Raw genomic sequence first — 26,124 nt, 5'->3', positions numbered from 1 at the left:
ATTTTAGAGAGAGAGAGTAGGGGGAGGGGCAGAGGGAAGAGAGAAGCAGACTTCCATCTCCTTGTGCAGGGCTCAATCCCACAACCTAAGATCATGACCTGGGCCAAAATCAAGAGTCAGATGCTTAACCAATTGAGCCACCCAGGCACCCCCAAACATTTTGTTTTTTACAGCAAAATCCCTTAAAATATCTTCCAAATACAATCTCACTAGGAACTTCCTATAGCCATAGCTTAGTGACAACAAACCACTAGTTCAAAATAATATGTATCTTAAATGACTGAATGCTTAGACTCCGTAAATATGAGCTGGATATGTAGATGATGGGTCTTCTAATTGGGGTAAGCTCTTTTATTCTCTAAAACAGCTCTTATAACCGTTACTTTAAAAAATGGAACGGCCATAGGGATCCCTGGGTGGCGCAGCGGTTTAGTGCCTGCCTTTGGCCCAGGGCGCGATCCTGGAGACCTGGGATCGAATCCCACGTCGGGCTCCCTGCATGGGGCCTGCTTCTCCCTCTGCCTGTGTCTCTGCCTCTCTCTCTCTCTCTCTCTCTGTGTGTGACTATCATAAATAAATAAAAAATTTAAAAAAAAAGTGGAACGGCCAAAAAAAAAAAGGAACAGCCTATTTGGTACAGCAGTAAGGATTTTTTTTTTTAATCAGTATGGATTAAGGTAAAAAATAACTGGCAATGTTTGCAGGCAATATTAATGAAAGATAAAAAGATAAAAACAAAAGCTATTTCTGTATCTGGTTTACCTATTTGAAAGGAGGCCTACATTCATGTCTACAAGACAGAGTTTGGTAGGGAGGAGTAGGTAGGCTGCTTCAACCTCTAATTTAGCTTTCCTTTGGTTTTAGACTGGTTTGCATGGTACTGTGAAAGAGGGTCTAGATCTGTTAAAGTATACTATAAGTTAGAAAAAAACATGTCTTAAGTTATTCCTTTACTCAGGTCCTTCTCACTATTCTAGTATCATAGTTTGATTCTTGATTTTATGGACCTAACATCTCTTAATGCAAGTTTCCTTGACTCAGGCAAATTCCCCTAATTGTGCTGCTCCTAACCTTGGAAAGTGGCATTTTTTGGCTGATGTGTCATTTAAATATTTTTTTTAAGATTTATTTATTTATTCATAGACACAGAGAGAGAGAGAGAGGCAGAGACACAAGCAGAGGGAGAAGCAGGCTCCGTGCAGGGAGCCAGATGTGGGACTCAATCCCCGGTCTCCAGGATCACACCCCAGGCTGCAGGCGGCGCCAAACCGCTGCGCCACCGGGGCTGCCCTCATTTAAATATTAAAAAAGGCTTACATTCATCTTCTCTTTACTTGATATAAAGGGCAAGCCAAACAAAATATACATTTCATTTGGATTCAATAGCCCTACTCCCATAAGTAGAAAAGGACTTTAGACACAGCCCCTAACAAGTGCTATGAAATCACATTCCTGGACCTCTATATATAGCTAATGGGGTTAGACTAAATCATCAGCTTTCAAACATTTTTTTACCGTAACTCATATTAGAGAATAAATTCTACATTATGACTTATGATCTATCTTACACAGATATACACACACTCTACGGAAACAATAGTTTCACAATATTTACCCATATTAAGTACAGAACACTGATATTTGCTGTTTTCCTCTATTTTATTTTTTTAATAAAATGTCCTCTGAGATTCACTATGTTTATTTTATTACCTAATAATAGGTTGAGATCTAAATTTGAAAAATAATGGGTTAGATTATTCTAGCTCTAACACTTAGAGACAATGTGGATGACCTAAGAAACATATTCTTTTCCAAGTGGATTATGACTTTCTTACTGAGAATATAGTAGTATGTTCTTCCTTGAGTCTTATATGCTACATAGAGCGATCCTGTTTTTCAATTTTTTCCCTAATAAGTAGCTTATAATATATACCCAAGTAAAAGTTGCTCACGGTGTTAGAATTAAAAATGGGATATCAATAGCCATTAATATTAGCTATAGGTTGAGTGTTAGAGATGAAATATATGGGCTAGAGTTAGAATGTTTTGTACCTGATTGGGTATACTTGAGTTGATATTATAAGGACTAAAGCTGGACAAACAAACCATAAGGTATCTGATATTACACTCCAGACTGGTTCAGAGCTATGACTTTGAAACACATGTAATTTAGTTTGGGGACAATGATTGGCAACTGAGTTGTGGACAGGAGATGAATGGAAGGTGACCAAAAATGGCTACTGACCAGAGAACTGTATCAGCTTAGGAAGGGCTTTAGTGAGGAGGAGAGGCAGTAATGCCTACTGAGAAGAATTTCCATACTCAGAGGTAGAAAATGGGAAAATATGACATTCACCATGTACTTATGAAAAAACAGTTATTTAACAGTGTGCAGAAAAGAATTCACATAGTTTCTTGAGACTACCATTGTTAGAAAGGCCTGCTTGCAAGGCTGGCTCTTGGCTGGCATCTGGGGAATTCACTGGTAAAGAGTTCCCTACAATGACAAAAAACATTCTCTGAATGATGAGTGATGTACTGTGCTTAAACTGTTTGTTGAAATAATATGGTTTATGATGAACAACTGCTTTCCTTCCAGTCTGGAATTCTGAACATGCTAGAGAGACAATGTTTATGTGATCAGCCGTTAGTAATAACTTTGACTGCTCACTCTCTAATGAGCTTCCTTGGCTGACAACACCTCACATGTACTGTCACAATTCATTACTGGAGGGATTAAGTACATCTTATATGACTCCACTGGGAGGGGATTCTTAGAAGTAGAGGTTTGTACTAGTCTCTTATAGGCTTTGCCCCATTTGCCTTTTCCCTTTGCTTATTTTACTTTGCAATCCTTCACTGTAATAAGACCTATGACTATAGGTTAAGTCTTTTAAGTTTTCCTACTTAACCATCAAACCCATGAGTGGTTTTGGGGACCCTCTACAAAAGTGGTAGAGTGTGAAGAAATAACAAAGTTAGTATCTATACAGGGTAAAAAGAAGAAAAAAAAAGAAATCAAGCATATCAAGCCTCATGTTGAATGAAAGTAATAAGTTGTCAACTTCTGCAAACTCCATTCCGTGGTGGCTGATGTCAATTCTAGCAACCTTGGTCAGGATGAGATGATGACAGTATAAAGTATTTTTCTGGGCAGCCCCAGTGGTGCAGAGGTTTGGCGCTGCCTGCAGCCCAGGGTGTGGTCCTGGAGACCAGGGATTGAGTCCCACATTGGGCTCCCAGCATGGAGCCTGCTTCTCTCTCTGCCTCTCTCTCTCTCTCTCTGAATAAATAAATAAAATAATCTTTTAAAAAAAGTATTTTTCTGATACCAGCATGTCTGTCTCAAATCCTTAATATAGCCCCCAGAATATGTATGGTCATGAGAAAGCAGAGAAAACAAGTTTGAGGGGTTAGCATACATTTTAACATTAACATAAAGTTCCAAGGCCATGTTTTTTATATCTAGAGACTCTGAAAATCTTTTTATTTATTTTTTTTTTGAGAGAGAGGAATAGCAGTGGGAGGGGCAAATGGAGAAGAAGAAGCAGACTCCCTCCTGAGCAGGGAGCCCAACTCAGGGCTCAATCCCAGGACCCCAGGATCATGTCCTGATCCAAAGCCAGATGCTTAACCGAATGAGCAACCCAGACACCACTGAAATTTTTTTTAAAGGAGCAGAGGAAGATGGTGGCAGAGTAGGAAGACCCTAGGTACACCTTATCACACGAATACAAATAGATAACTATTGAATCATTCTAAATACCCCAGAAATCAACCTGAAGACTGGCAGAGCAACGACCACAATTAAAGAGAAAGAAAAGGCCACATCAAAGAAAGTAGAAATTGTGGGGATATGGTTTAGGGGAGAAATGGATCCCAGCTGCTGCAGAGAAGAGGGAACTGTGGTCTAGAGAAGGGTGAGATGGAGAGGAACACTAAGGGAAACAGACAAGAAGGTTTCCCCAAAGCCAATTGCTTGGAGAATGAGAACAGTCTGAATTTTGTGAGTTCTTTAAACAAGTAGGGTTTAAAATCTCGAGATTTAAAGATCAGCAGGCTTGGCTGGGATAGAGTTTGGAGGGCACTGCCCTGCTCCTGGGGAGAAGGCAGGCAAACAACCCAGGGGGCAGAAAGTATGAAAACAGTGATCTGAAGAGGCCCTGGGATATACAGTGGGGAGATTATTCCCACTTCTTGGAGTGCATCCCTGAGAGGCAACATTCAGAGATACCTCTCTAGGAACAAAGGAGCTGGCCAGCAACATTTCCATTCCCTGCCTTTTGGCATAAACACACAGCTACTGGTAGGAAGTAGTGCAGCACCAACCCTCCTGTCTAACTTATATACATCAAGCCCTACCCCCTGCACACTGGTAAGGCTGCCCTTCCCAGATATGCCTGCCTCAGTCCCACCATAGTGGGACCCTCCCCCAGAAGACCAGCACAAACCCCTAACCATACCACATCTACCAACTGAGTTCTATAGGGCCTCAGTTCTGTTGGGAGGTGGTGACAGGTCTCATTTCACAAGTGTACCAGGGCACGCCTAATTTAAATTTGCTGTATTCAGGCCAGGGACCAAAATTTCCCAGATCAGCCAAAGAGAGCCACTGCACACGGCTGGCCTAAAGTATAGAGCAGCCAAAACACAAGAGCAGAGTACATGCAGCATATGCTGGAGACACACCCTGAAGGGCCAAGCCCTGGGACCTACATGACCTCTTCCTCAAAAGGTCATTACTTTCAGAAGCAGGAGAATGACTAGCTTTTCTTTTTATTAAATATTTATTTATTTATTTATTTATTTATTTATTAAAGAGACAGAGAGAAAACATGAAAGGGAGAAAGGGCAAAGGGAGAGGGAGAGAGAGAATCCAAAACAGACTCCCCACTAAGCATGGAGCTGACATCATGACCTGAGCTGAAATCAAGAGTCCAACACTTAACTGACAGAGCCACCCAGGTGCCTCATAACCAGCTTTTCGAAAACAGAAAAAAGTAGAGACATAGACAAAATGCAACAATGGAGGAAGAACAAAACCAAGAACAAGATAGGGCCATGGCAGAGAATAAGCAAAACAGATACAAGTAAAAGGCTTGATATGGAATTTAAAGCAACAATCATAAGGATACTCACTGGGCTTGAGAAAAGAAGACATAGGTAATACCCTTATCAGAGATAAGAGAGAGATAAAACAGTTAACAAATAATCAGAGATGAAGAGTGCAATAAACAAGATCAGAAACATATTTAATATAATGATCAACAAGCTAGAAGAAGTACAGGAACAAATTAGTGACCTACAAGACAAAGTAATGGAAATTAATGAAGCTGAACAAAATAGAAAAAAGAATTATGGAACACAAGAATAGACTAAGGGTTGTGAATCCATCAAATGTAATAATATTCATATAAGTTCCAGAAAATGAAGAGAAAGAAAAAGGGGCAGAAAATTTAGTTGAAGAAATAATAGCTGAAAACATCCCTAAATCTGGGAAAGGAAACAGACATTAGATGCAGGAGGAAGAGAGAACTCCCATCAAAATTAACGGAAACAGGCTCACACCAAGACATATTTCTATTAAATTTGCAAAATATAGTGATAAAGAAGATAAACTTGAAAGCAGCAAGAGAAAATAAGCCCTTAACCCACAAGGGAAAACCCATAAGGCTAGGTGGAGATTTCCCAACTTTGCAAGCCAGATGGGAGTGGCATAACATATTCAAAGTGCTAAATGGGAAAAATCTGCAGCCAAGAATACTCTATACCGCAATGCTATTATTCAGAATAGGAGAGATAAAGACATTCCAAGACAAACAAAAACTAAGAGTTCCTGACCACTAAACCAGCCCTACAAGAAATATTAAAGGGGACCCTGAGTGGAAAGGAGAGAAACCAAAAGTGACAAAAACAAGAAGGGATCAGAAAAACATTTCCAAACAATGACAAAACAAGTAATAAAATGGCAATAAATATGTATCTATCAATAATTACTTTGAATGAAAATGGAATAAATACTCCAATCAAGATGTACAGAGTGACAGAATGGATTAAAAAAGAAGACCCTTCTATATGCTGCCTACGACAGATTCATTTTAAACCTAAAGACACTTGCAGATTGAAAATGAGCACATGGAGAAACATTTTTCATGTAAATGGATGCCAAAAGAAAACCAGAGTAGCAATATTAATATCTGACAAAAAACCTTAAAACAAAGACAGTAAGAAGAAACAAAGAATGTCACTATATATAATAATAGAGGGGACAATCTAACAAGAAGATAACAGTCACAAATATTTATGTACCCAACATGGGAGTACAGAAGTATATAAAACAGTAACAAATAAAGAGGAAATGACAATAACACAATAATATTGGGGGATATTAACACTCAATTTACATCAATGGACAGATCCCAACGAAGGAGAAAAACAGGGATGCCTGGTTGGCTCAGCGGTTGAGTGTCTCCCTTCCGCTAAGGGCATGATCCCAGTCCAGGGATTGAGTCCTGCATTGGGCTCCCTGCGAGGGGCTTGCTTCTCCCTCTGCCTGTGTCTCTGGCCTCTGCCTCTCCCTCTGTGTCTCATGAATAAAATAAAAAAAATCTAAAAAGAAGAAAGAGAAGAAGAAAGAAAGAAAGAAAGAAAGAAAGAAAGAAAGAAAGAAAGAAGAAAGAGAAAAACAAAAACAAAAACAAAAACAAAAAAAAAAAGAAAGAGAAAAACAACAAGGATACAATGGCTTTGAATGACACACTGGACAGTAACACTATGAAACTAGAAGTCGGGCAGCCGGGGTGGCTCAGTGGTTTAGTGCCACCTTCAGCCCAGGGTGTGATCCTGGAGACCCGGGATCGAGTCCCACGGCGGGCTCCCTGCATGGAGCCTGCTTCTCCCTCTGCCTGTGTCTCTGCCTCTCTCTCTCTCTCTCTATCTCTCATGAATAAATACATAAAATCGTAAAAAAAAAAAAAAAAACAACTAGAAATCAACCAAAAGAAAAAATGTGGAACAACCACAAATACATGGAAGTTGACCAACGTGCTGCTAAACAATGAATGGACCAACAAGGAAATTAAAAAATATATGGAAACGATGAAAATGAAAACACTAAACCTTTGAGATACAGCAAAAGCAGTCCTAAGAGGGAAGTATATAGCAATACAGGCTTACCTCAAGAAGCAAGAAAAAATCTCAGATAAACAACCTAATCTTACACAAGGAAGGAGCAAGAAAAAGAACAACACCTAATATCAGCAGAAGGAAGAAAATAAGATTAGAGCAAAAATAAATAATACTGAAACTAAAAACACAATAGAACAGATCAATGAAACCAGGAGCTGATTCCATGAGAAAATAATAAAACTGATAAACTTCTAGCCAGACTTATGAAAAAGGGTAAGGACCCAAATAAATAAAATCATAAATGAAATAACAACCAACACCACAGAACTACAAAAAATTGTAAGAGAATATTATAAAGCCCTATATGCCAATGGATTGGACAACCTGGAAGAAATGGATAAATTCCCGGAAACATATAAACTACTTATGAAACATATAAACTACTGAAACAGAAAGAAATAGAAAACTTGAAAAGACCAATAACCTGTAAAGAAATTTAATCAATAATCAAAAAACTTACAACAAATAAAAGTCCAGGGCCAGATGACTTCATGGACAAATTCTACCAAACATTTAAGAAGAGTTAATACCAATTCTTCTCAAACTATTCCAAAAAAAGAGAAATGAAAGGGAAACTTACAAATGCATTTTGTGAGAGCAGCATCACCTTGGCCACATATAAAAAAAAAAACATAGCTAATAGCATCCTAAATGGCAGTAACTTTGAGCTTTTCTTCTATGGTCAGAAATAAGACAGTGATGTCAACTCTCACCACTATTATTAAACATTGTACTAGAAGTCTTAGACACACCAATAAGACAACAAAAAGAAATAAAAGGCATCTAAATTAGAAAGGAAGAAGTAAAACCTTCACTATTTGCAGATGACATAGTAATATATATATAAAACCTGAAAGACACCCCCCAAAAACTTCTAGAACAGATAGACAAATTTAGTAAAGTCACACGTACAAAATCAATGTACATAAATCTGTGCATCTGCACCAATAATGATGAAGCAGAGAGAGAAATTAAGGAACAAATCCTATTTACAACTGCACCAAAGACAATAAAATACCTAGGAGTATGTTTTCATGTGTCTCTTGGCCATTTGTTATGTCTTCTTTGGAGAAATGTCTGTTCATGTTTTCTGGCCATTTCATGATTGGATTATTTGTTCTCTGGTGTTGAGTTTGATAAGTTCTTTATAGATTTTGGATACTAGGACTTTATCTATGAGACATTTGCAAAACTCTTCTCCCATTCTGTTGGCCATCTTTAGATTTTGTTAACTGTATTCTTTGTTGTGCAAAGCTTTTTATCCTGATGATGTCCCAATAGTTCACTTTTGCTTTGTTTCCCTTGCCTTTGGAGATGTGTCTAGCAAGAGGTTGCTGCCTGTGCTCTCTTGCAGGATTTTGATGTGATTCCTGTCTCACATTTAGGTCTTTTACTATTTTGAATTTACTTTTGTTCCGGTGTAAGAAAGTGGTCCAGTTTCATTCTTCTACATGTGGTTGTTCAATTTTCCCCACATCATTTGCTGAAGACTTGTCTTTTTTCCATTGGATATTCTTTCCACCCTTGTCAAAGATTAGTTGACCATAGAGTTGAAGGTCCATTTCTGGGCCCTCTATTCTGTTCTATTGTTTGATGTGTCTGTTTTTGTGCTACTACTATACTGTCTTCATGATTACAGCTTTGTAATAGAGCCTGAAGTCTGGAATTGTGATGCCACCAGCTTTGGTTTTCTTTTTCAAAGACCCTGAATAGGGTCTTTTCTGATTCCATACAAATTTTAGAATGATTTGTTCCAGCTCTGTTAAAAATGTTGGTGGTATTTTCATAGGGATTGCATTGAATGTATAGATTGCTCAAGGTAGCATTTTACAATTTAACATTTAACATTTTAACAATATTTAACAATATTTTTCTTCCATTTTATGAGTATGGAACGTTTTTCCATTTCTTTGTGTCTTCTTCAATTTCTTTCATGATGTTCTATACTTTTCTGGGTACAGATCCTTTGCCTCTTTGGTTATGTTCATTCCTATATATCTTATGGTTTTTGTTGCAACTGTAAATAAGATTGACTCCTTAATTTCTCTTTCTTCTGTCTCAGTTTTAGTGTAGAGAAATGCAACTGATTCCTATGCATTCATTTTATATCCTGCCACTTTGCTGAATTCCTGTTTGAGTTCTAGCAATTTTGATGTGAAGTCTTTGGGGTTTTCCACATATAGTATTATGTCATCATGAAAAAATGCTCAACATCACACAGCAGCAGGGAAATAGAAATCAAAACCACAATGAGATACCACCTTGCACCAGTCAGAATGCCTAAAATTAACAAGTCAGGAATGCAAGCTGGTATAACAACTCTGGAAAACACTATGGAAGTTCCTCAAAAAGGTAAAAATAGAGCTACCCTATGATCTAGCAATTGAATTACTAGGTATCCTAAAGATACAAATGTAGTGATCCAAAGGGGCACCTGTACCCCAATGTTCATAGCCGCAATGTGGACAATAGTCAAATTATGGAAAGAGCCCAGATGTCCACCAACAAATGAATGGAAAAAGAAAATGCTATATATATATATATATATATATATATATATATATATATATATATACACACACACACACACACACACACACACACACACAATGGAATACTTACTACTCAGGCATAAAAAAATGAAATCTTGCCATTTTCAATAACATGGATGGAACTAGACAGTATTATCCTAAGCAAAATAAATCTATCAGAGAAAGACAATTATTGTGTAATCTCACTCATATGTGGAATTTAAGAAATGAAACAGATGATCATAGGAGAAAGGAGGGAAAAAGAAAATGACAAAATCAGAGGGAGAGAAATCATTAAAGACTCTTAATCATAGGAAACAAACTTAAGGGTGCTGGAAGGGAAGGGGTGGGGAATGTGTTAATTGGGTGATGGACACTAAGGAGGGCATGTGATGTAATGAGCACTGGCTATTGTATAAGACTGATGAATCACTGAACTCTACCTCTGAAACTAACAAGATTACTATATGTTAATTAATTGAATTTAAATCTTAAAAATAAAATAAAATAAATAAGTTACCTAAGAATAAATCTATTCAAAGATGTGAAAGACCTTTACTCTGAAAACTATGAAACAGTGATGAAAGAAACTAAAGAGGACAGAAGGAAATAGACATTCCATGCTCATGGACTGAATGAACAAATATTGTTAACATGTCTATACTACCTAAAGCAATCTACACATTTAATGCAATCTCTATCAAAATGCCAACATTTTTTCACAGGGCTAGAACAAAACATCTTAAAATTTCCAAAGCAGCCAAAAAAGAAAAGCAAAGCTTGAGACCCCACAATTCTGGATGTCCAGTTATAGAGCTGTAGTGATCAACACAGTACAGGCAAAAAAATAGATACCCAGATTAATGGAAGTGAATTGAAATGAACCTACAACTATATGGTCAATTAAGATTTAATTAAGAAGAAATGAGTATCCAGTAGAAAAAAAGACCATGTCTTCAACAAACAGTGTTGGGAAAACTTGAGAACAATATGCAAAAAAATGAAACTGGACCACTTTCTTATACCATACACAAGAATAAACTGTAAATGGATTAAAGACTTAATTGTGAGACAGGAAACCAGGAAAATCCTAGAAGACAACAAGAGGCAGTAACTTCTTCAACATCTGCTATAGCAATTTCTTTCTAGATATGTCTTCAAAGGCAAGGGAAACCATGGCAAAAATAAACTATTGGACTTAATCAAAATAAAAGGCTTCTACACAGCAAAGAAAACAGTCAACAAAACTGAAAGGCAGTCTATGGAGTTGGAGAAGATATTTGCAAATGTTATATCTGATAAAGGGTTATTATCTAATATATATAAAGAACTTATAAAACTCAATACTCAATAAACAAATAATCCAATTAAAAAGTGGGCAGAAGACATAAATAGATATTTTTTCCATCAAGATATACAGTTGGCTAACAGACACTTGAATAGATACTCAACATCATTCATCATCAAGGAAATATAAATCAAAACTACAACACCTCAGAATAGCTAAAATTAACAACATAAGAAACAACACATGTTGGTCAGGATGTGGAGAAAGGGGGACCCTCTTGCACTGCTGTCAGTATTGGAAACTGGTGGAGATTCTTGAAAAACAGTATGGAATTTCCTCAAATATTTAAAAATAGACTACTCTACAATCCAACAATTGCACTTCTAGGGATTTACCCAAGGAATACAAAAACACTAATTCATAGGGATACATGCATCCCAGTGTTACAGTAGCATTATCTACAATAGCCAAATTATGGAAACAGTTCAAGTATCCATCAAGTGCCAAATGGATAAAGATGTGATATGTGACATGTATACATATCATACACATATGTGTGTGTGTATGATATATATACACAGATACCTACATACACAAAAAAGTATGACCCAGCCCTAAAAAGGAATGAAATCTTGCCATTTGCAAGGACAGGATAAATAGAAAGTTTATGCTTAGTGAAATAAGTTAAAGAAAGACAAATACCATTTGATTTCACTCATATGTGGAATTTAAAAATCAAAACAAATAAGCAGTGGAAAAAAAAGAGTAGAAAAATCAAGAAACAGCCTCTTAACTATAGAGAACAAACTGATAGTCACTAGAGGAGAAAATGAGTAGGGTTGATGGGCTAAATAGATAGGGATTAAGAAGTGCATTTATTGTGATGAGGACTAGGTGTTGTATGAAACTGTTGAATCACTACATTGTATACCCAAAACTAATATTATACTCTATGTTAACTAAATGGAATTTAAATTTAAAAAAATCTTAAAAAAATAAAGTTATCTAAAAGATGAGAAACAAAATGATAAATTATAACTTTAATAGGAGTAACTATATACCTTTAAAGTTTATTTTAAATTATCATACAGAAAATTCAACATTTCTGATCTATAGTTCTATCAATTTTAATACATGTATGGAGTCATGTAACCACCAGTAAAATCAGGATATGGAACAGTTCTATCAATGTCAAAAAAAAAAAGTCTCAGGGCACCTGGGTAGCTCAGTTCAATAAGCATCTACCTTTGACTCAGATCATGTTCCCAGAGTCCTGGGATTGAGCTCTGCATTGGGCTCCCTGCTCAGCCGAGTCTGCTTCTCCCTCTCCCCTTCCTCCCTGCTTGTTCTCTCTCATTAGTTAATTAATTAATTAAATTATAATAAATAAATAAATAAATAAATAAATAAATAAATAAATAAAATATTTTAAAAAATCTCATGCTACCCCCTTACAGTCACACCTTCCCACTCCTAACTCCTGGGAACCACTGACTTGTATTTTTATTTTAATATTACTATAGTTTTCTCTTTTTGAGAAAGTTATATAAATAGAATCTCAGAATATATAACTTTTTAGACTGGTTTCCAGTCTAAATGTCCTATTTATCAAGACTGTTACATGTGTCAATAGTATATTGCTGCTATTAGTGAATATATTACCTTTGTTTGGATGTGCCACAGTTTACTCTTGGAAGACATTTAGGTGAATTCCAGCTTTTGGTAATTATAAAAAGAGTTACTATAAACATTTATGTACAGATTTTTCATTTTTCCCGTGTAAATACCTAGGAGAGAGATTACTTGGTCTCATGATAGGAGTATATTTAACTTTATAAGAGAAACCATCAAATTGTTTTCTGGAATGGCTGTATGATTTTGTAGTCCTACCACCAGTGTATGAGAGTTTCAGTTGCTCTATATTCTTGACTATACTTGGTATGGTCAGTCTTTATAATTTTAGACATTCCAATAAGTATGTAGTCGTATGTCTCTGTGATTTTCATTTACATTTACCTAGTAACTTATGATGTTAAACATCTTAAAATAGCTATATTTTTTAAAATACAGTAAGGCTTTATAAAAATAAACATGCTATACAGCAGAATCTAAACATTCTCCCAGAACCCTATCCTAACAATATTCAATAAAGGATGAGGTTTTACCATGACAGTCAAATTCAGAATATAGTGGCATTGAAAGAAAAAGAATGTATTTTTTAAATCCTACCTTTTCTTGCTGAAACCAAGCCTGCCAATCCTGAAACAGTAATCACTCCAATTTTTGGAAGAAAATCTCGAGGTGGATTCTTCAGATATACATACACATCTTTTAAGAAATAAGTTAAAATGAATGAGAAATATCAGAAAGGGAGACAGAACATGAAAGACTCCTAACTCTGGGAAACGAACTAGGGGTGGTGGATGGGGAGGTGGGCAGGGGATGGGGGTGACTGGGTGACGGGCACTGAGGTGGGCACTTGACGGGATGAGCACTGGGTGTTATTCTACATGTTGGCAAATTGAACACCAATAAAAAATAAATTTATAAAAAAAGAAATAAGTTAAAAATTAATATAAATGGCTTACTAAATTAGGCATTCTATATATGATGCAGAAATGCTAAAGAGATTTGCTAAGATAGAAGATGGTTTAAATACTCTTCAAAAATGCTACGCAAAACAATGATTTGAGTAGTGAATTAAAAAGCTAGTTAAAATAGTTACTTGTACAAAATAAAATCTTCCTTCAATAGCTGATTTAACAATTGTTTTTTTAATACAGGCAAATGTTACTCTCTAATGAAATATGATGCTACAGTTCACATATAAGCATGGATTACTATAAAGTAAATGCCTGACTGTGTATGTATTATATTTCTCTAATGGAGATGCTTCTGGCCTTATCTGCTCAAATTTGATAGGATCAAGTAGAAATAGAAATAAATACTTTATTAAGGAATTTTGAATAATTGACTAGGGATACATGTAGCTTATAGACCCTGCTTGCCACTACTCCCCAATACCCAGAGCACCATTACTCTTAGTTAAAACCAATGATCAGGATGAGAAGTGAGCCTAGACCAAAAGTAGATGAAGAGTGGTCACAAGTCTAGATTTTTTGGCTTTTTATATATTTAAATTATTTCTGTTTCCATGCAACCCCGAAAAACAGATTCTATCACAGTTAGTTATTTAATGGCAATAACTTATTTAATCATATTCCTCAAGACTGATGAGGAATATAATTTGCAAATAATTCCTATATACCTCAAGTAATGATAATACAGGTATAGGTAATCAACATCATGGAGACATTTAAAATTTTAGCTGATCTTTCTGTCTCCCATACACATTTATTTCAACAACTGGCTTAGGCTAAGAATATTAGAAAGAAATATCTACGCCAAATACCATTATCATCACACTAAGGAGTCAAATACAATTGCTTCCTAACATTATCTCAAATATTCTAGAGTGACTGATTGGTATTAATGTCTCCTAGCAATAAATAGCAAAATTCTAGTCTCCTAGCAATAAATAGCAAAATTCTAAGTATTTTAACAGCAAATAGCACCTATTTAAACTAATTGATAACAATGGAGACATGTTTCTAATTTATGCTTTGAGTATATAATAGGGGCTTTGCAGCTAAAATAGACCTCAGTTTGAGTCTAGGCACTGCCACTTACTAATTATGTGACCTTAACAACTTACTTAACCTTCCTACATCTTAGTTTTCTTATCTGTAAAAAGGGAGTAATTATAGGGTGACCTGGGTGGCTCAGCTGGTTGCATGTCCAACTCTTGGTTTTGGCTTAGGTCATGATCTCAGTGTTGTGAGACAGAGCCCTGTCTCAGGCTCTGTGCTCAGTGCAAAGTCTGCTTGTCCCTCTCCCTCTGCTCCTCCCCACCTTGTGTTCACACTTGCTCTTGCACTCTCTCTCTCTCAAATAAATAAAGGAATAATTATAATACCCACACTCTTAGAATTGGTACGAAACTAAATTAGATAAATTATAAAATGCTTATCATAGTGCCTTAGCATATAATAATTGCTTAATAAATCATAGGTACTATTACTTTGTTATTGTTATCATAAAGTGCTATACGGAGTATCTTCTCAGTTGGTAAAACATGATAATGAATAACCACGTTTATTTTTCTCATATTTACACCTTGCAAGTTAAAAAGATAATAGTGCATTTCTAATTATGGATGGCTAACTCACCTACCTTTTCCAAATTGTACTGTATCCATTATCCCATTTTTCATAAACACATAAACACCCTAAGCAAAAAGAAAAAAAAAGGACATCTGCATGTTTGAAGATGTTGATAATTAAATCAAATAGTCCACATCTCTGAGACCATATTAAAATCTTGACTTAGCATTGGACCCAAGTCTAAATCTAACTTCCCTATTTATTCACATGAGAATACTCATTGAACTTAGCTTCTTTTCATTTCTTGCTTTTCATTCTATTTAACATGGATAATACTTGTTTACTATTTTCCTCATATAAACAGGTAAAGTAATGCCTATAGAGCATCTCACAGATAATTTATTGCAGAAATACAATGATTTATCATCTTATTTTATAAAGACTTAGAAAAATGAATACAATTTAAATAAAGCATGGATAGAGGCATATTTCTGCTGAAAAGCAACATCTGATTAATAAGGATGTGGCAGCAATGACATAATGATTTGTGAAGAAAGTAGTAACAGCAAGCCTAAAGAAAGTACTTCATCTTCTTTTTTTAGTATGAATTAGAATGAGAAAACAAATCTAAATAAGACATTTATCTCAGGAGAGAAACCATCCTATATAGGCTAGTGTTTATATTATTTTTTTTTAATTTTTTTATTTATTTATGATAGTCACAGAGAGAGAGAGAGAGAGAGGCAGAGACATAGGCAGAGGGAGAAGCAGGCTCCATGCACCGGGAGCCTGATGTGGGATTCGATCCTGGGTCTCCAGGATCGCGCCCTGGGCCAAAGGCAGGCGCCAAACCGCTGCGCCACCCAGGGATCCCTAGTGTTTATATTATTTTTAAATAAGAATATAAATTCTCTACAAACCAAGATTATATTAACCCACTGAAGTGATTAAAATTTTAAATCAAATTTGCTCTTTTACCTATTTCTAACTAATTTATTTGAATATAAGAAATATGGTTACACTCATTTACTGAGTGGTAGGTACTATCTTAATTACATCAGAAGACAAATGAAGGCAGAGAATTATTTATCTACAGTAACTGCCCGTAGTCATGCTAGACTCTACTGAAGAAAGCAGAAAATATAACTGAAATATATGATCTCCATCTCTGAACTAGCTGCCATGGAACCATGGGATAAAAACAAAAAAAGATTTTCAAAGCAAAGAACACAGAAATAATTATATTAGGAAAAAATGTCATTACTATTGTTATATCTTGGTATTAGTAACTTTGTCTCAGATATTTTCACAGAAATCAGAGATGTAAAGGTTCATCTCTTCATTGTGGTTTCAAGCTGTACAAACCACCATAAACCTTAACTGCCACTTAGTTACTTCTCTTTAAAGACTGTCTCTTAAGAAAACCTCACCTTTGAGGTTATAATACCTATTGACCAGCTGATTGAAAATCATGTAGCTATTGAGGAAGAATAGTAGTCACTTATCTTGGGAAGTTTTCCTTAGCTTGTTTACAAATTCACTTTTATCACTGTAGGTCACTGCTATCTAAATTTCAAAACACTAAGGAGAGGAGTAGGAACTGAATTTGCCCTATAATATTTTAAGTTTAATGCAGAATGCAATTTGAGTCAGAAGTAATTTTTAAAGAACAGATTATGTTTTTAGGAGAAAATTAGAAAGAAAAAGATTTTTTTAAGATTTTATTTATTTATTCATGAGAGGCACAGAGAGAGAGAGAGGCAGAGACATAAGCAGAGAGAGAAGCAGGCTCCACGCAGGAGCCCGATGTGGGACTGGATCCTGGGATTCCAGGACCACGCCCTGGGCCAAAGGCAGGCACTAAACTGCTGAGCCATCCAGGGATCTCCAAGAAAAAGCTTTTTACAGTGAAGATGAAATACATTCAAAGTGCCCTTTTTCAATCTATTCACTTTAACATATTAACAAAATAAATGTTCTTTTAGTCTTAAATTAGGTGATAGTAACAATAGCAATTTAAGGATCTCTCAGAACAATTTACCTCACTAAAAACAAATTTAAGAACACTATGGTATATTAGGTCTCAGGAGACTTAAGTATGAATCATCCAGTTGTTGGCATATAGCATTAGGGGCATGATTCAAATCCTTATTAGTTAATATGTTTTCCTTTCAGATCAAACTATTAGGAGTGTATGATACAACTAAACTATTAAAGTTGTTTGACATGGATGCCTGGGTGGCTCTATGGTTTAGCGCCTGCCCTCGGCCCAGAGTGTGATACTGGAGTCCCAGGATCAAGTCCCACATCAGGCTCCCTGCATGGAGCCTGCTTCTCCCTCTGCCTATGTATCTGCCTCTCTCTCTCTCTCTCTCTCTCTCTCTCTGTTTCTCATGAATAAATAAATAAAATCTTTTAGAAAAAGTTGTTTGACAGACAAAAATTTTAAAAACTAACACCATGTATTCATCAGATGTTTTAAATATCATCTGGAATAACTAGAATTCACATTTAGTGTTTCATAAAATCATTAGAATATTTTTAAAGAATGGATTAGAAACAAAAAAGAACAAGGGTTATATTTGAGAAAAAGTTGTGTGGTAATTAGGCCAGAATGATGAAAACAATGGTACCAGCATTATCCTTACAACACTGACATTGGAGATGCTGATGCTGATGCTAACACACCTTGTTGATGTGAAGATAATAAAACATCAATATTTTATCAGCTTACTCCATCACTCTGCTGTTGGATAATGCTGACTAAAGGCTAAATATTAAAGTAAGTTGAATTCTGTTTTTCCCAATAGCTGACTATATTCAGAATGGTCTTATGAGCTAAACTCAACAAGTTAACATTTTGCTTAGCCAAAAAAAGAACAATTCAGAAATACTTTCACAACTTCTTATAAACAGCCAAACAACTATACATGAAAAATAACATAAATGCTTGCTGAACTATCTTAATCTATACAGTAATGTTATTGTAGATTAAATATTACAAATATGGCCACAAATTCTTTGCTGCTATTCATATTGAGAGGTGGCATCTAATTCCATTCCTTTTAAAACTAGGTTGGCCTTTGTGACTTAAAATAGAATATTCTAGAAGTGCCTTTCTTGGACATCTGATGATAAATAAGAAGCTTGGTAAATTCTGCCAAGGATCTCTTGTAAGTATCTGACAATGCTGAGATCACCATGCCTCTGGCCACACGTAGGTGCGTTAGTCAACATTCTTAGCTGAACCCAGCCTTCTAGCTCTTTGTGACAAGGTACTAAAGATGAGAATGAAAGTGTGTTAGGGCCTCCAGATCAACCCATTCACCTGGTGAATGTCACTGAGTAACTTCTATCAATACCAAATGCAGCCAAAGAATCTCCTGTCTAAATAAATCAGAAACCTCCAACATTAAACCACTATTAGAACTTACTTACCTTGCACCAGCCAATATAATGACTAGTTGTAGTGCGGATGGATGCAAAGCCCATCTGTAAATGACCAGGTTGCTCTTCAACATATTTAGACTGCAGAGGTGGTGCAGTATATATGGGGAGCTAGAGGCAAAGAAAAGTTCATGTTAAAAATATAAAATAGCTGGACTTCCTTTTCAAGGAGTATAGCAAAAGAGAAATCATCAACCTTCCTGCTAAAAGCAACTAAAACTGCTGATAAAATATTAAAAAAAAAATCTTGGGATGCCTGGGCAGTTCAGTCGGTTAAGCATCTACCCTTGGCTCAGGTCATGATCTCAGGGTCCTGGGATCAAGCCCCACATCAGGTTCTCTGCTCAGCAGGGAGTCTGCTTCTCCCTTTCTCTCTGTGCTTGTGCACACTCTCTCTATCAAATAAATAAAAATAAAATATTTTTAAAAATCTTAAGTGGAAGGAAAGATCCACTAAGCTATTTATAAAGACTATTATGAAGCCTCAAACAAAATAAAACAGAAACACAGAGATAAACTATAAAGCCAGCTTTTTACCTTGTCATCATTTGTTTTAAAATAGATGGTTCGTGCAGTATGCAATCAGGAAACAAAACCTAGAAAAAGCTTGAGGTACGCAATCTTATTGGGGACCCTATAAGTTGGCATCTCAATGTTTTACATCCTCAACTTAGGAGTGAATTAGAAGGGGAGTCTGGGTGGCTCAGTCAGTTCAGCATCTGCCTTCAGCTCAGGTTATGATTCTGGGGTCCTGGGATCAAGCCCCACATTGGACTCCCTGCTCAGCAGGGAGTCTGGTCAGCTTCTACCCCTGTCTCCTGCTCATGCTCACTCTTTCACTCCCTCTCTCAAATAAATAAATAAAATCTTAAAAAAAAAAAAAAAGCTGTCTTGGCTCTGGGAGATTCCTGAGGGCATTAGGAAGCTGAATCCCACCCTTAAGGAGACAGCACAAGCAGCCTGCTGAGATCCAAGGTAGAAGCAGCAGTGTGAAAAACACCTGAGGTGGGATCCCTGGGTGGCGCAGCGGTTTGGCGCCTGCCTTTGGCCCAGGGCGCGATCCTGGAGACCCGGGATCGAATCCCACGTCGGGCTCCCTGCATGGAGCCTGCTTCTCCCTCTGCCTGTGTCTCTGCCTCAATCTCTCTCTGTGACTATCATGAATAAATAAATAAAATCTTTAAAAAAAAAAAAACACCTGAGGCATATGGTAAGGAAAGTTATTTACTCAGCTCAGAACACATCCCACATAGGCAGGGATCCCAGGGAGGCCCTTACAGGAATAAAATAAAATAAAAGAGAAGGCTGGTACCATTTCCCTCCCTACCCCTCAGCAAAACACAAGGCCTCTTGAGGGAATCAGTGCAATCCTGACAGGAACTACAAGCCCTGTGCCCTGCGATTTAGCAGATCTACCCATTCCAGTCATGCTTGCCTCAGTCCCAGCACTGCAGGTCCCCTCTCTGAGAAGACCAGCATAAACCTTACCACCAATGCATCCCCTGACCTGCACATTTTGTGGGGCCTTAGTCCTGGCAGTAGTGGCTCATCACATCCTAGGGACAATGAGCACACTTTTATTAAAACTACGCTCCCTACCCATGCATGCTTTTTGAACCAACTACAGATAGCCCTGGTTTCAGCGCACACCAGTGCCACCTTACTATAAAAGTGTGCACCCCACCCACTAGTTTCAAGAGCAAGAGATCTAGCTGACTTTCCTAACACATAGAAACAGACACAGAGAGTTAGACAAAATGAAGAATCAAGAGAAATATGTCCCAAATGAAATAACAGGACCAAACCACAGCTAGAGAACTAAGAGAAACAGATATAAGTAATATGTCAGATACAAAATTTAAAATAACTATCAGGGAATCCCTGGGTGGCTCAGCGGTAGCACCTGCCTTTGCCCCAGGGTGTGATCCTAGAGTCCCGGGATCGAGTCCTGCGTCGGGCTCCTGGCATGGAGCCTGCTTCTCCCTCTGCCTGTGTCTCTGCCTCTGTGTGTGTGTGTGTGTGTGTCTATCAAAATATATAAATTAAAAAATCTTTAAAAAAATAAAATAAAAATAATAAAAAAAATAAAATAAAAAAAATAAAATAAAATAACTATCATAAAGATATGCACTAGACTTGAGAAAAGAGTGGAGAATATCAGTGAAATTCTTAACAAATAGACAAACATGAACCGATAAGAGATGCTGAACACAATGAATGAAATTAAAAATAAACTTGATGGAATTAATAGCAGGCTAGAAGAAGCAGAGCAACAAATTAATGACCTGGAAGACAGAGTAATGAAAAGTAAACAAACTGAGTCACTGAGAAAAGGAATATGCAAAATGAGGACAGACGTAGGAAATTCAATGACTCCAACAAGTGCAGTAATATTCACATTGTATGAATCTGAGAAGAAAAAGAGAGAAAAGGGGTAGAAAAGTGTTTTGAAGAAATAGTAGCTGAAAAATTCCCTAATCTAGGGAAGGAAACAGATAATCTAGATTGAGAAGTCACAGACATCCCCCAATAAATTTATCCCAAGGAGGTCCATACAAAGACACATAATAATAAAATGGCAAAAAAATGGTGATAAAAAAATAATTTTAAAGGTTGCAAGAAATAAAAAGATATATGTATACAAGAGAAACATTGTAAATCTATCTGCAGATTATTCAGCAGAAACATTGCAGGCCAGAAGAGAGTGGCATGATAAGTGAAATGAGCTGAAAGGGAAAAATCTGTAGCCAAGAATATTCTATTTAGCAAGACTATCATTGATAATAAAGGAGAGATAAAGAATTTCTAAGGCAGGGGCAGCCCGGGTGGCTCAGCGGTTTAGTGCCACCTTCAGCCCAGGGCCTTATCCTTGAGACCCAAGATCAAGTCCCATGACAGGCTCCCTGCACAAGGCCTGCTTCTCCCTCTGCCTGTGTCTCTACCTCTCTCTCTCTCTCTCTCTCTGTCTTTCATGAATAAATAAATAAAATATTAAAAAAAGAATTTCTAAGACAAACAAAAACAAAAGGATTTTGTAACCACTAAACTAGTCCTACGAGAAATATTAGAGAGGACTCTGAGTGGAAAGGAAAGATAAGTAAGGCTACAAAATGTTTAAAAAAAAACAGTAAAAATAAATAACTTTGTAAATACAGTGAAGGGATTCACAAAATAAAAGGATGCAAAATATGACACCACATTGTCTAAAATGTGGGGACAGATGAGTAAACAATGGGTTCAAATATAGGTAACCGTCAACTTTTTATAGATTGCTACATACAGAAGATGTGATATATAAATCTAATGGTAAGCACAAATTTAAAAAAAAACAGTAATATATAAGAATAAAGAGAAAGGAACCTAAGTATATCACTAACAAAAACCCGTAAACCATGAAAGACAGCAAGACAAGAAAGGAAAAAAAAAAACCTACACAACTACAAAACAAGTAACAAAAAGGCAATAAATATCTATCAATAATTAATTCGAAGGTAAATGGACTAAGTGCTACAATCAAAACACACAAGGTGACCGAGTAGATAAAAAAACAAGATCCATCTATATGCTACCTACAAGAGGCTCATTTCAGGACTAAAGACACCTGGAGATTAAAAGTGAGGGAATGCAAAAACATTTATCATAAAAATGGATCTCAAAAGAAAATCAGAGTAGCAATACTATATCGAGCAACACAGATGTTAAAACAAAGAATAACAAAAGACACTATGTAATAACAAAGAGGACAACCAAACAGAAAATATAGTATTTTTAAATATATACAAACCCAACATGGGAGCACCCAAATACTTAAAACAGTTAATAACAAATATAAAGGAAGTGATTAGTAGTAATACAATAAGAATAGTGGACTTTAATACTTCACTTACAATAAATGGGCAGATCAACGAAACAGAAAATCAAAAAGAAACAGTGGCTTTGAATGACACAGCAGAACAGATGGATTTAGCAGATATATTCAAAATATTCATTCTAAAACAGCAGAATACACATTCAAGAACACATGCAACATTCTCCATAACAGATTACATATTAGGACATAAAACAAGTCTCAACAAATTAAAAAATACTGACGTCATACCATGCATCTTTTCTGACCACAATAGTACTAAAGCCAGAAACTGAGCAAAAGAAAAAATCTTCAAAGAGCTCAAGTACAAGGAGGTTAAATAACATTCTACTAAACAATCAATAGGTGCACCAAGAAATCAAAGAAATAAAAAATTATGTAGAAACAAATGGAAATGAAAGTACAATGGTCCAAAATAAGTGTGATGCACTAGGACTAGATGACATTAAGAAATGGGAAGACTTTCTACACTCATAGATTAGAAAAACAAATATTGTCAAAATATCTATGCTACCCAAAGCAATGTATAGATTTAATGTAATCCCTATCAAAATACTAACAGTATTTTTTACTAAACTAGAATAAACTATCCTAAAATTTATATGGACCAAGACCCCAAATAGTTAAAGCAGTCTTCATAAAGCAAAATAAAAATAAAACAGCATCATACTCTCTAGCTCCATCCATGTCCTTGCAAATGGCAAGATATCTTTCCTTTTAAGATTAAATAATATTCCATTATATAGTGTGTGTCTATGTGTAGCACATCTTCTTTACCTATTCATCTGTCCATGGACATATTAGCTACTTCCATAATTTGGCTATTGCAAATAATGTTGCAATAAACATAGGGGTGCATGTATCCCCTTGAATTAGTGTTTTTAAAATTTTTTTAGGTAAATACCCAGTAGTGCGATTACTGAATCATAGCATAGTACTATTTTTACCTTTTTGAGGAACCTCCATACTATTTTCCACAGTAGAGGAATAAAATGGAATAAAATCATGGGCAGTAAATACATTGATATATAAATAAACTGATGGTTACTAGATAGGAGGTATGTAGGTGGATGGGTAAAATAGATGATGGGGATTAAATATTACACTTATCAAGATAAGTACTAAGTAATGTATAGATTGTTGAATCAGTATATTGTACACCTGAAATGAATAAAATAGTATATTAAATAAGTATAAAGTACTTAGTATAAGTACTAAGTAATGTATAGATTGTTGAATCAGTATATTGTACACCTGAAATGAATAAAATAGTATATTAAAATAAAATAAATAAAAGTGGAATTAAAATTAAAAGCTTTATAGAAAAAGAACTCAACAGATAAGTTAAATAGACTGGATACAGTTGTTGAGAGATTTAGTGAACTGGTAAATCTAAAGAAATTATGCAAAGAAATAAAAATATGAAACATATATAATATAGAATGAAAAGAAAGGGGCAGGGATAATATTTAAATAGAATGGCCACGATTTTTCCAGGACTGAACTAAACACTTGAGAGATTCAGAAATCCAACATATCCCAAATAAGATAAAGAAAAAATAATCCCCAATTAGATACATAATAGTAAAACTCCATAGGGCCAATGACAAAGAAGGGATTTTAAAAATAAAAGCCAGATAACAGATTAGCTTCAAAGGAATAAATATTAGATAAAATTTTGATTTCTCAAAAACAGCATTGTACAAGATATCTTTAATGTGCTAAAAGGAAGTAACCCAACTGGGAATTATATACTCAATAAAATATTTCTGTTTCAAAAATGTGGGGGGCATAGGGACACATTCAGACAGATAAGACCCAAGCTAGTCTGCAACGAAATCACCCTCATTAAGCAGTTTATTTACTTACTAGATCATACTTATTTACTTGATCACTAGTTTATTATTAAAGGATATAACTCAGAAATAGCCCAATGGAGGAAATGTACAGGGCAAGGTGTGGGGAAAGGGCATGTAGCTTCCATGCCGTCTCCAGATGCACGATCCTACCAACATCTCCATGTGCTCAAAGTGGAAGCTCTTCAAACCCCATACTTTTGGTTGCCTTTTTTAAAGATTTATTTATTTATTCAGAGAGAGAGCATGTGAGCAGGGGGACGAGCAGAGTAAGAGGTAGAGAAGCAGACTCCTGACTGAGTGTGGAGCCTGATTTAGAGCTCTATCTCAGGACCCATAAGATTATGACTTGAGCCAAAACCAAGAGTTACACACTCAAATGACTGAGCCACCCAGGTGCCCCTTCTTTTGTTTTTTTTTTAAAGGTTTCATTTCATAGGCATGTTTGATTAAATCACTGGCCATTGGTGTCTGACCTCCATTCCTGATTTGGAAATTTTAAATGATGTACTTGAGGCAGAAAAAAATATTTTTACTGAGAAGGTCTAAGATACAAGAAGGAATGATCACCAAAGAAAATAGTAAATATGTGGGTAAACATAAGTAATGAATAGATGAAATAATACGGTCTTATGCCTGTATTTTAAAAATAGAACTAAATTTCTGAATATCAATATAGTATAAGAGGTGATGACATAAATTAAAATATTCTAAGTTCTCAATATTGTTCAGATGGAGGGTAAATATATATTGATCACACTCAAAAAGAAATGGAGGTTAAAACTTCTAGGTTCATCCCTGAAAGAAAATCAGAAGTCACAATCAAGAAACGTTGTTGTGTAGAAAAATAAAAAGGAAAAATAATCTAAAAAAAAAAAAACCCACAAGAAAGAAAATAAAAGAACAGAAGAAGTAAAAACAAAAAAACAAAAAAGCAAAAAAATCCACAAACGTTTGTAGAATTCTAAAGGTAATAACTTAACAAATACAAATGGATAAGATGATTTAATTAAAAGCCAATGAAGACATCAGATTGCATAAACATAGTCACATGCTATGCATGAGGCATTCCTACAATAACTATTTAGAAAGGCTGAAAGAAAATTGTAAATGCATACTGGAAAATTGCAACCAAAAGAAAGCTACCACAAGCTATATTAATATTAGATAAGTTTTTTTAAAGTATTAAAAAAATAGACCTTAAGACAGAATGCATTACTAGATATAAAGTGACTCTATCAAGACAAAAAGTTGAAAGAAGATGTGGTCTATATATACAATGGAATATTACTCAGCCATTAGAAATGACGAATACCCAACTATGTGCTTCAGCATGGATAGAACTGGAGGGTATTATGCTGACTGAAGTAAGTCAATCAGAGAAGCACAAACATTATATGGTTTCACTCATTTGGGGAATATATAAAAAATAGTGAAAGGGATTAAAGGGGAAAGGAGAGAAAATGAGTGGGAAAAATCAGAGAGGGTGACAGAACATGAAAGACTCCTAACCCTGGGAAACAAACAAGGGGTAGTGGAAGGGGAGGTGAGTGGGGAGACGGGGTGACTGGGTGAGGGGCACTGAGGAGGGCACTTGACGGGATGAGCACTGGGTGTTGTACTATATGTTGGCAAATGGAACTCCAATAAAAATATATAAAAAATTTTTAAATAACCAGAGATATTACAGTCTTAAACATGAATGAATCTATATGAAAAGTAAATGAACTGCTTCAACACAAAAAGGATAAAAAGATCACATTGAGACAAGTAAGAGAGACAA

The 26,124-nt window shown here is 35.8% G+C and overlaps 1 protein-coding gene across 12 annotated transcripts in view; it reads right to left on the bottom strand.

Annotated features, from left to right (window-relative positions):
- APOOL (apolipoprotein O like) overlaps positions 1-26,124 on the bottom strand; it is a 240,886-nt gene that overhangs the window by 173,547 nt on the left and 41,215 nt on the right. For 11 of the 12 annotated variants that reach the window (XM_049107860.1, XM_049107868.1, XM_025431843.3 and 8 more), the window contains 3 exons: positions 18,609-18,728; positions 15,241-15,295; positions 13,237-13,335 (listed from right to left, as the gene is read on the bottom strand). In XM_049107860.1, the coding sequence (XP_048963817.1) occupies positions 13,237-13,335; positions 15,241-15,295; positions 18,609-18,728 (274 nt within the window). The remainder of the gene's footprint in view (positions 1-13,236; positions 13,336-15,240; positions 15,296-18,608; positions 18,729-26,124) is intronic. The other variant, XM_049107859.1, reaches the window with a different exon arrangement.

This window comes from Canis lupus, chromosome X (assembly GCF_003254725.2).
Source record: "Canis lupus dingo isolate Sandy chromosome X, ASM325472v2, whole genome shotgun sequence".
In the NCBI taxonomy this organism is placed as follows: domain Eukaryota; kingdom Metazoa; phylum Chordata; class Mammalia; order Carnivora; family Canidae; genus Canis; species Canis lupus.
This window is presented reverse-complemented; position numbering and strand designations above follow the sequence as displayed.